Here is an 11,324-nt window from a genome sequence, read left to right as displayed (position 1 = left end):
CATGGCTTGGGTGTTCATAAATCATGATTTGATGTTGAGAAATAAATTATTGTCGTTGGTTTTGTAAAAATAGGTTGATTTGGTGAATTGTGTTCAAATGGCAATTGTTTTCATGTTTGATGTCTGCTTGGGAACCCTTTTTGTTGTTTTGACCTGTAAACCTACTTTGGAAACATATTTGGGCATTGGGGGAGATCAAAATTTGGAATTTTGGGTGAAAAAGGGTTGAAACCTGTAATTTTTTTTTCTGCAGAACTATGACTGATCGCTTAAGCGAACAATCACAATAGGTTCTGTGACTGGGTCGCTTAAGCGAACCGGAAGCGAACTTTTGTTGTAGCTTCTGGAACTTGTTCACTTAAGCGAACAAGGTTGTCGCTTAAGCGAACTTGCCCAGTTTCAGCCACCTTTTATTTTCGTTCCGGACTTTAGGGGGTCAATTGTAACGCCCTATTTGATTATTTAATTATTTTATTGGGTTTATAGTCTATTTATATGATTTATGTGATTTAAATGGTTATGTGGTGTAACGCTCTCTTTAATTATTTGATTATTTAAATGAGTTTAGAATATACTTATATGATTTGTGTGATTTATATGATTTATTTTTTATGAGTGATATTTTGTAAAGTTATATGTTGATTTGTTGTAGAAATATATGTTATTTAATGTAGAAATATATATGATTATAGAGATATATTTGTTATTCGTTATAGAAATAATATATATATATATATATATATATATATATATATATATATATATATATATATATATATATTATAATAGAATATTAAGATTTGAGATATAAGAGAAAAATAAGTACGTTAAGGATTTTTATAAATAGGAGAGACCTAGTTTAGAAAAAACATAACGTACGATCAATTTTGAAGAAAAGGGAGTAAAAGCTAAGAGAAGGGAGAAGCACTTAGAGAGCTGCAATTTTCATTGTTAAGGTAAGGGTGAGACTAACTTTGCAATTCTGTTAAGTATGTGAATCAATGGTTAGGTTTAACATGAAGTAGAATGAGTTTTAGAGAAATCGAAAAGTAGGTTAAAACTGATGGAATTGATGATTAAACGGTGAAAACTTGTTAGAATGATGTAGAAATTGTCCCTAGACCTTAGATAATGATTATGATGAATTCTGGAATCAAGATTAGGCTTAAAACCATGAGAGTTAGTGATTTTTGTGAAAAATCGCACTTCTGCCCGTAGCGACATTCATCGCTCGCCTCCCGAGCTATGATCCTCGCCATAGCGAGTGATGAACTTCATCGCTCGCCACACGAGCAACTTACCCGCCTCGCGAGTTGCACGTCGCAGCTCGCCATAGCGAGCAAATGAACTCGCCATAGCGAGCATGACCATAGAGCTATCCAAATTTCGTGATTTTGACTTTTGAGTTGATCCTTAGATGATTAGAATGAGATTGAACCTAGATAGATGCTCTCGCTCGTGTAACACCCCGTTTTCCTAACTTAAAATTTTCAAACATATTATCAGAGTAATCAGCATAGAAACGGAATGCTACACTTCTAAAAATCATAAATGAGATAATTAACTAATTATCCTTCAATATAATTCAATTTCAAAACATTGCAGCGTATTTAATTCAACATCATAAATAAGTCTTGGCACGCAGGCCTCATCAAATATCTCATAATTATTCATTTAAACAACTTAATCATAAAATCATAATCAAATACGTAAAGGAATAGAAAATAGCCACAAAAGATCACATCCTATTACCTATCAGAGCACCTAAACGACTCAGTGAGGGATAGCCACTCACGACAGCAAAACACAGCAACCTAACTCGATCACCTGCAAGTTACTCATACGAAGAGCAACATTTTCAAGCAGAAGGGGTGAGATTTCGCAAAACAATAATATCAAACATATAATTCATTAATTAATTTTAACGACATAAATAACTTCATAATCATCACATTATAAACATTATCATATAGTACATAACAACCAAATCTTAACCAACATAGATCATCACATCATAAATAACATCTTTAACACACAGAATAGTCATCATCTCATTAGACACAATATAATATTCACATCACAACAACATAGACTACATAATCATCACTTCATAATCATATAGACGACAGCATTATCCATCATCTTATAATAATATCACAACAACATAAACAACAACGTATTCATGATCTTATAATAATATCACAATAACATAAACAGAAACATATTCATCATTTATATTAATATCACAACAACATAAACAACAACATATTCATCATCTTATAATACTATCACAACAACATAAACAACAACGTATTCATCATCTTATAATAATATCACAACAACATAAACAACAACATTTAATAAATATTAACACTTCACTTAGTTCTTTATCAATAACTCATTAACAATGACAACTCGACGACAACGACAATACAACTTCCATAACTTAATTCAACTTAGGCAACTTCAACTTCTTAATCATGCATGTGGTACCAACTAGGACATCAAGCCCCGAACTTATTGAGCGTAAATAGGCTCACAGAGCATCAAGCCCTCGCCCATCGTAAATGAGTATGCAATGGACTCAACATCTTAACAACTTAGACATCTCTTATGACTCCAATAATTTGGATCAACATCTTACAACTTAAACAACTTAAATAAACATTAGCATCTTAATGATATTAATACATCACATCAGCAAGGCAACGCCATTCAATAATTTACAGCAAGTCAACATCAACAATAATCATCTAATACAACCATTACAACTTCATATCAACATCTTTCACAATATATAAATATTCTCACATTAATCATCAAAGTAGATCATATTCATCACAACAGCAATGATTAAAATCAGTTTTAAGGTTAGAATTATGGAATTAGGTAAATTTTTGCTGAAATTGTGTTCTGTCCGTAGAGCAGATCGTCATCGCTCGCCATAGCGAGTAATCCTTCCCGCCTCGCGAGTGATCATCTTCATCGCTCGCCATTGCGAGTAACCTCTTTCGCCTCGCGAATTACCCAGTGAGAAAATTATGATTTTGTGAATTAATGTTAGGGGTAAAGTTTTATATGGTTTTGAGTGCATTAACATGTTTAGAAATGATTAGGAAAGTTTTTGATCAAATTTGGGCATAGGGAAGTTAAAAATGAGATTTTTGAGTGAAAAATGTCAAAACTCCCGAGAGCCATCAGCTTTAGCTCGGCATAGCGAGTAGAGTGGCTCGCCTCGCGAGTTACTCAGTGGCAGTCAACCTTGTTTAGTGTTCTTGTGATCCTTGTCGCACGTGACGTTCTAAGTTAGTCTTTCAGGTAGGAATGAAAGTGGTTTATAATTATATTGTTGTTCAGTGAGTCTGAATTAATATGAATGTTGTTTTTGGATGATTTGAGATACATATATTATGCGAATATTGTATAATATAGAAATATAGTCGTTCATATCATTCAAGTTGTTGTGGTTAATGTTGCAGGTTGTTATTGTTGTTGTCCTTGTTGTTGTTGATTGTTAATATCGTTAAGTTGCAAGTTGTTGTCAAAGTCGCCAAGTTGTAAGTTGTTGTTCTAAGTTGTTGAAGTCGTCTAAGTTGTCTAAGTTGTTGGTTGCTAAGTCCATGCATACTCATTAAAGTTGAGGGCTTGATGCCCTGTGAGCCTATTTGCTCTATAAGTTGGGGGCTTGATGCCCTGTGAGCCTATTTTCTCTATATGTTGAGGGTTTGATGCCCTGTGAGCCTATTCTCTCTATACGTTGGGGGTTTGATGCCCTGATTGGTACCACATTCATGTGTAAGTTGTCGTTGTTGCATTGTCGAGTAGATGTTGATGTTATCGCATTGTCGTTGTTGTCCAGTTGTCAATTACTAATGAGTTGTTAATGATAAGTTATGTGAAGTATCAATATTATTTATTGTGGTTGTTTATGTTGTTAAATTATGTTGATGAATTATATGCTTATTATTATTGGATGCGAAATCTCACCCATTCTGTTTGAATATTGCCTCTACGAGGGTAACGCGTAGATAACCAGGAATAGCTGTTGAAGTGAGTCGACTCTCTCACGCGTCGTCTTAGGGTCGCTCTGATACGTAACGAGATGATCTTGCTTGTTTTCCTTGTGTTACATATTTCTATGATTTTATGTTGAGGAACCACCTAGAATGGAGTTTAATAACTTGTTTATGTTGAGGTCGTTGTGTCATTACGTTGTTTAATTAATGTTTTCCGCTGCAATGAGATTTGAATTGATGACATGAGATGTTTTGAATAAATAGTAATTCTACTCTATTTATCTTTTAGATCAGTGTGACATCCTGTTAAGTTGATTACTCTGATTTGTATGCAAAAAATTTCAAGTTGGAAAAACGGAGTGTTACACCAATCCGAGTTTTGTAAAATGTTTCTTTCAACTTTTTTAACCACTGTTTGAACTCCTAAACCTATTGTAACATGTTTTACTCATTCGAATTTGGGATTTTCCATTTTGTGTTGAAACTTGGATCTTGGAAATTTTGGATTTTCGTCGAAATGAACTTTTTTGAACTAAATGGGATTACAAGTTGGGTCTACAGTTCATTCATATAGACTTATACAAGACTTGTAAAGTTGGTTTCACATCTTAATCATGTTAAACTTGAATTTCGGGTGGGAATGTGGAAAATGTAAACTTGGGTTTTCTCATACGAACTTAAGCTATACTTTGAACTAATGTCTAATAGTTTGTAAGTGGCTTAAGCTCATGACTACATGATTGATTAAGATTGATTTGTGAATTTTCAAACTTGAATAAGGTATTTTATTTTGGAAATTATCAATGTTGGCCGTTTGCCACTTGATACGGATTTTGTCAAAAATGATTCTTTAAGGCCAATTGCTTACATTCCTTTGTGATTAGTTGTATATGTTTGAATGAAGATATGTGAGTAAATGGTAAGTGTTTGAGGTGACGTTTATCAGAAGGTGTTGTATTTTCCATTTTACTTGGATGTTGATAAATTATGCAAAGTTCATGAACTATAAAATATAGTTGAAGTTGATTAATGAATATATGTTGATGAATTGTGATATTTTGGGGACGACTCTTAATGGAATGATGACATGTTGATTGTGTGGATGTAAATACTTGATAATGCAATTGTTGTTGAAGTTGAACAATGTAATTGTAGGTGTACTTTTACATTGTGTTGGTGTATGTATATGTTGAGTAGTTTGCATTATTGAGTCTTTGCTTATGTCCATGCATCATCGTCATATCGAGTCATATGAGAAATGTAAAAGGAGGTGTACTTTTACATAGTTGTGCGTAAGAGGAGGTGTACTCTTACATAAGATGTGCGGTTGGCATCTTGTTGTTGTTGTTTGGTACCACATGCATGTATGTGTCGGAATTAGGCGCATAGCATATTGACATGAGTCGTAATTGTTGCATGTGAATGATAATTGTTGAAGATTGTGATGAGATGTGAATGATAATTGTTGATTATAAGTATGCTTGGTGAATACTTGATCGTGATATTTGGGATTGTTATATGAATGTGCATATTGAATTAAATGTTTATGTGAAGTACTCGGAATCGACTTTAATTCATATATGCTCAAATTTATTTTATTGATTATGATTGATGTAAAGCTTACCCCTAGTGGTTTGGACCATCTACCTGTCTGTATGGATGAGTAGACGAAGTACAGGGTTAGTCGCTTTTGTGAGTTGCTTGGTGGTTGCTTGGATAGCGGAAGCCATCTCCGTTATCAAGTCCTTAGAGTCTAGGATAGGCTTTGATCTAGGTGTCTGTTTATGATTATTCTAGATTATCTGTTGTGGATTTATTTATGTGTTGGAGATTTGCCCACTTGTCGGGATTTGGAGAATTTTTATATTGAGATTTTTTGATATCATGGCATGTATACTTTTGAGATGTATGATTTTTATCTGCTGCGACTGTTGGAAATTTTTATACATGCATGTTGTTTCGGATTTTGTTGATGATGTGACGTCTATTTCTTGAATATTTATATTATTCGTGTGTTTTATCGCTTTAATAGAAATAGGGTGTTACAACGCCAAGCCACCAAACGGTGGCCATGAAAAGGAAGGCTTGGTACCCGAAGAGACCTTCTTTAACTAGTGGCTCACTTTCTTATCTGTGAAGAAATTTGTATCATTGAATTCAACATGGTTCCAAATAATACGAGAGAAATTATAGTCACGGACACAATGAAGAAAAGTCTAATCTTCAAGACCACAACGAGAGCAAAGGGTCGATGAATCCATATTCCTATTGTTGAGCAATAAAAGAGTGGGGACATAATTTTGGCAAGCCAACAAAAAAAGAAATTTGTGCATTTCAGAAGATTTTAATTTTCAAATCCAAGACCAAGAGGAAGAAGTTTGACCATGAGCAATCATGTTTGAATGGGACAGCAGCCAGGCATAGCCACTCTTAGTAGTGTAGGCGCCATTTTTGTTGGATGCCTAGATGAAAGCATCATCGAAGGAGGGGTTGAACTTAATGTTCAAGTTGTTGATGGAATCAGATGCCGATGAGAGAAGTTGCATGTATAAAACCTGAGATTGTATGTCTATGACTGAAACAATCGATCATATGTGACCTAGAGAGCTCCAAGGACAAAACTTGAAGGAAGAAATAGCTGAACCCACACGCCGACATAAACCTTCTCTGAGAGCATTTTTAGCATGAATGATTGAAGACCAAGTGGGAGAGTCTTTGGGTTGGGAAGTAGCATAAAGAATGTTAGGAGGAAGAGTATGATGGGATGTGGAAGCTTTATTGTTGTGGGCCACGAGGGATAAAGAAATAAATCTATTTGATTCATTTGGTGTGTTTTACGAGGCTAGCAGATTGAGTTTAGTTTAGTTTTTTTCCCTAGTAACTATAAGCCAATCACCATGTAAGTCTTCCTTTTCACCTTGGCTGATGTTTAGATGTTCAGAAAAATTTGGGGGTTGACTTGGGGTTGACCTTGGTGTGGGGCGATGAGGATGGGTATGTTGAGGTTGTGCCGCGACTTTCGGCACGGTTGGGGTGGTGGGGCAGTTTCGACCAAGGTGGCCATAATAACCGCAATTTGTGCAAATAAGATGAAGACCTTCATACTGAACTTTATACCAATGACCATTGACCCAAATTTTACCAACAACAAGGACAATAAGATCTACATCGACACATACTCTAGCAAATCTACCTCTTTCAACCTTTCAGGTATTAGTGTCCACATTGATTGGTCTTCCTATTGCTGAAGCCATGGCTACGAGGAAACTTTTCTCATAAGAAACTAAATTGAGGCCATTAAAACGTACCCAGACGACCGTGCGATCTATTTTAGCATTTAGGGAAGCAAATTCAGGTCACCAATGAGAGACCGCTAAACAATGATAAAATATTATCCATGGCCCTCCCGTGATGATTTTTTCTGTGTCTGCTGCCTAGTCAAGTTTTACCATGTAAATCCCATTATCATTATCCATGATATTTAATCCACCTTGTAGCTTCCACACTTTTTGGAGGCGTTCCTTCATGGTGTTTTAGTCCAATGGTTTCCATAAAAGTTTCAACACAAGCATATCTTTCCAAGGGGTACATAGTTCCTGAAATACATTCGACTCCAAATAGATTTTGGGAAGAAGACGATTACCAGCTTCAAGCTCAATGCAGACAAGTTTCTTCTCTACCAACTCTTCTTTTTCTCTAGGATGGATCTCTTGGGTAGAACCCAAAAGTTTTTCTCAAAAGGACGGTTTAGGGGTAGAGGCTTTGTGAAGGTCAATGTATTTTTTGATCGGTTGAAGACTTGGAGTGGGGGATTGCCATGAGCGGAGAAAACAAAATCCATGCTTCTTATTAGGTTTCATTGATCACAATTTGACTGGTTCAGTTTTTTATTTGAAAATTGATTTATCAAGGATCAGACTCAATTCCACTTTATTTGTCATTCTTTGGATCTTTCACACAATATTACAGGTTCAATTCAAATGTCGACATAACAAGTACCATGTACAATAATAATTAGTTTCCATGATCACAATTTCAAAGTACAAAATCTTAAAATTAGCAAGAAAGAAATCAAACTAATGAGAAGCAAAATGAATAGAGAAAAAATAAATAAACACGGAGAATATGAGAACGGAGGAGCAGGTGTTAAGAGTCCCACATCAGTTAGGAGTTGGTTTGACAATTTTTTTTATAAGTGGAGGCAATCCTCACCTCACAAGCCGGTTTTGTGGAGTTGTGTTAGGCCCAACCACCATTTCTAATATGACATCAGAGCCTCTTCACGATTCTTTGAGCCACCTGTTATCAGGTTTCCGTTATCAGGCCACCCGTCATTTATGTTCACGCTTCAGATGTGCAATCCTAAGCGTGAGGGGGTGTGTTAAGAGTCCGACATCGGTTAGGAGTTGGCCTGACAATTTATTTATAAGTGGAGGCAATCCTCACCTCACAAATCGGTTTTGTGGGATTGTGTTAGGTCTAACCACCATTTCAAATCCATACTCTTATCAAGACGTGAAAAAAAAGTCCACTGTAGATTTAGAAATTTGGTGGATTGACTTTTGTGCCAATTTAATTCTGGAATTTTCGCGGTTGTTTTCCCCTTTCTAAATTTGAATTTTGTGGCGGTTTGATGTGAGGGCCGTTTACCTCTCAATAGTTTATCTGGTTTCTCAAAGGTCAAGGGATGTCGTTGTCAACGAATTGGTACGAGGGAGACGCTGATGCACATGGGTTTTGGTTAGTTTCCTTTATTTAATATATTATATCCATACGTCCTTTCACATCAACTCCTTCAATTCCCCCCTTTTAAAACCGTTTTGGCTGCTTGTGCTCTGTTGTTCTATAAATTGGGCTAGTTTGTTTTTGTGTTTTCACACTCATCCACAATTCTCTCTCTTTCCTTCAATTTTTGTTATGTCATCTGCAATGTTGAAAGGTTCTAGGCATGGTGGTAAAATACCTAAGTCTGGTCTGCAGACCCGTGCTGGTGCTGATAGCAGTTTTGATCTGTTATCTGATGCTGCTCCTGGAAAGGAGTCTTGGAGATTCATTGTTCGTGTGGTGCGTCTGTGGGAGGCTCCTGCGTTTCTTCATCCTGAACAGGTGAATTCGGTTGAGATGGTGTTGGTTGATGAGAAGGTTGGTGTTTTTATTTAAACTGCCCTGGTTTTAGCTTTTGTTTTTGTCATTTGTCCTTTTGTTCAAGGTTGTATGTCATGTTGATTTTGAAGGGTGTTAGGATTCACGCTACTATTCGTAAGCAGCTGTTGTACCTCTTCCATAATAAGTTGGTCGAGGGTGTGGTGTACAAGCTTCCTTAATCTTACCAATGTTAATGAGATTGTTCAGCAGACCATTGATATTCATCTGCTGGTGGTTTGACTTTTGTAACATATTTGGTGAAATTTTCGCGGTTTAATGAGCCTTTTTGAATTTTTTTGGGATTGATTGGACAACCGTTTACTTCTCTATTTTTCTTCTACAGGAAAAAAAAGCTGTCGTTATCAAGGAATAAAGGATGATTTGAAGATGCACGTGGGGTTTGATTGAATTCCTTCAATTCCTCCAATTAATTTAAGCTAATTCAATTACATGTCCATTCACATCAAAGGAGAATTTATCTTTCCCCCTCTTTTTCAAATCCTCTATAAATAGTCCTGGATTTCTTTCTGTTTCTCACAACTCATCTCATTCTTTTCTTTTTCCGATTTCCAATCTGCTCTGGTTTAAATCTTTTTTTTTAATGTCTTCTGCAATGTTGAAAGGTGTTAGGTTTGATAACAAGGGTCTTAGGTCTGGTCACAGAGGTATCGCAGCTTTGATTTGCTGTCTGATGTTCTTCCTGGAAGAGAGTCTTGGAGATTCAAGCTTCGTGTTGTTCGTTTGTGGGAGGTGCGTGATTTTCTTCAATCATAACAGATCAATTCAATTGAGATGGTGTTTGTTGATGAGAAGGTTTGTATTGCTGTTTGTTTGCCTTTGATTATTATTTTGGTTAATTTGGTTAATGATTATTGCTTTTCTTTTAAAGCCTTTTTGCCTGTTCATCTTTGAAGGGTTGCAAGATTAATGCCACTGTCAGGAAACGATTGCTTTATATTCCTTATTGACAAGCAGGGTGCCTCCATGGTTGCCACAGCTAAGTTTTTTTCTGATTTATAGAGATATGAATATAAATATCCTCAGTTGACAGAAACTACTTCGATTGTAATGACGGGCATTTACTGGGTGTTAATTGTCTTTTACTGTGTTCGTTAATTTTATTTTAGGGTGAAAATGATGGATTTTATCCTGCTGAAATGGATAAATTGTTTGTTTAGGGTGCAGCCCTTTCACCTTCTAATGCTGCAGAATCTGGGGAGATTGTTGGCTCTCCTGAGGTTTGACCTCCAATTTAATACTCACCCCTGATTTGAACGACGACAATGTTGTTTGCTACTTCCAGTCATCATGCCAAGAGGAGTTTGGTGAAGGATTTGATGAGGTTTCTCGGAAGAGGTCAAAGAAATCAGCCAAGTCTGCTAAGGTTGTCAAGGATTGAAATGTGATGTATTTTGCTTTATATCCTCATGCGGTCTCACGAGAAATGTGATGTGTTTACGTATGTTGCTGCTGAACTTTCTAATCTATTGTTTCCATGCTATAGTTTATTTGTGTTCTATGTTGCTATACTTATAAGAATTATAGACATGTTTTAATCGTGTGTAATAAAAAGTTTGTTTTGTGGTACCAAGTAATGTTTTTTATTTTAAATTGGAGAAGGAAAAATCATTATATGCTATATCATACTTAATCCAGTCATCCACATTTTGCTGTGATGATTGAATTTTTTAAGCAACTTCTGTTTTTGACAGGAGCATAACTAATGCATTTCACTATAAATAAGAGGTGCAATACAAAGTGGTACATAGCTGTAAGTTAAAGAGCTAGCTTGGCATAATATTTTTTAGTTCTACGAGGAACACCATCTGTTTTGCCTCAGAAAAACTCTACCACGTAAAAATGGATTCAAAAACCAAATCATCAACATAAATATCGTCCAAGTTATCAAAAACAATTTGAGTCCTGTTCGAATTTTTTTAAACGACTCTTATCTAACTTACTTTTATAACTTTTATTATTTCTATATTATGGTGTTAATTTATTGTTTTATTTTTAATTTAATAAGCCTGTAATTTCCATGTTATTGGTGGTTCGAAGAAATATAATTTTAATGGTCATTCTACCTCTTTTGTTGGATTTAATTTATCTTTGGCTTAACAGAAAACATGATTGCTATGATGGAAAAATATTTTGAATCCAATT

General features: G+C 35.5%; 1 protein-coding gene across 2 annotated transcripts; it reads left to right on the top strand.

Annotated features, from left to right (window-relative positions):
- Positions 1 to 8,894: 8,894 nt before the first annotated feature.
- On the top strand, positions 8,895 to 10,772 carry LOC11426299 (uncharacterized). Of its 2 annotated transcripts, XR_005646256.1 has the most exons (3): positions 8,895 to 9,158; positions 9,251 to 9,974; positions 10,076 to 10,771. XR_005646256.1 is itself a non-coding variant. In XM_003615611.3 (2 exons), the coding sequence occupies exons 1-2, from the start codon at positions 8,934 to 8,936 to the stop codon at positions 9,338 to 9,340; spliced, it is 315 nt and encodes a 104-aa protein (XP_003615659.1). In that variant the 5' UTR covers positions 8,895 to 8,933; the 3' UTR covers positions 9,341 to 10,772. The 2 variants fall into 2 exon arrangements, 1 of the variants encoding a protein (XP_003615659.1); XM_003615611.3 differs by having other exon boundaries at positions 9,251 to 10,772.
- The last annotated feature ends 552 nt before the right edge of the window (positions 10,773 to 11,324 follow it).

The sequence above is a fragment of the Medicago truncatula genome, chromosome 5, assembly GCF_003473485.1.
Source record: "Medicago truncatula cultivar Jemalong A17 chromosome 5, MtrunA17r5.0-ANR, whole genome shotgun sequence".
Taxonomy (NCBI): domain Eukaryota; kingdom Viridiplantae; phylum Streptophyta; class Magnoliopsida; order Fabales; family Fabaceae; genus Medicago; species Medicago truncatula.
The sequence above is the reverse complement of the archived record's forward strand: the minus strand, read 5'-3'. Positions and strand labels throughout refer to the sequence as shown.

Excerpts from the sequence above, each read along its gene's own strand:
- LOC11426299 (XM_003615611.3), top strand. The coding sequence starts at position 8,934 with ATGTCATCTGCAATGTTGAAAGGTTCTAGGCATGGTGGTAAAATACCT. Across the intron at positions 9,159-9,250 it reads TGGTGTTGGTTGATGAGAAG|GGTGTTAGGATTCACGCTAC; the intron begins GTTGGTGTTTTT and ends TTGATTTTGAAG.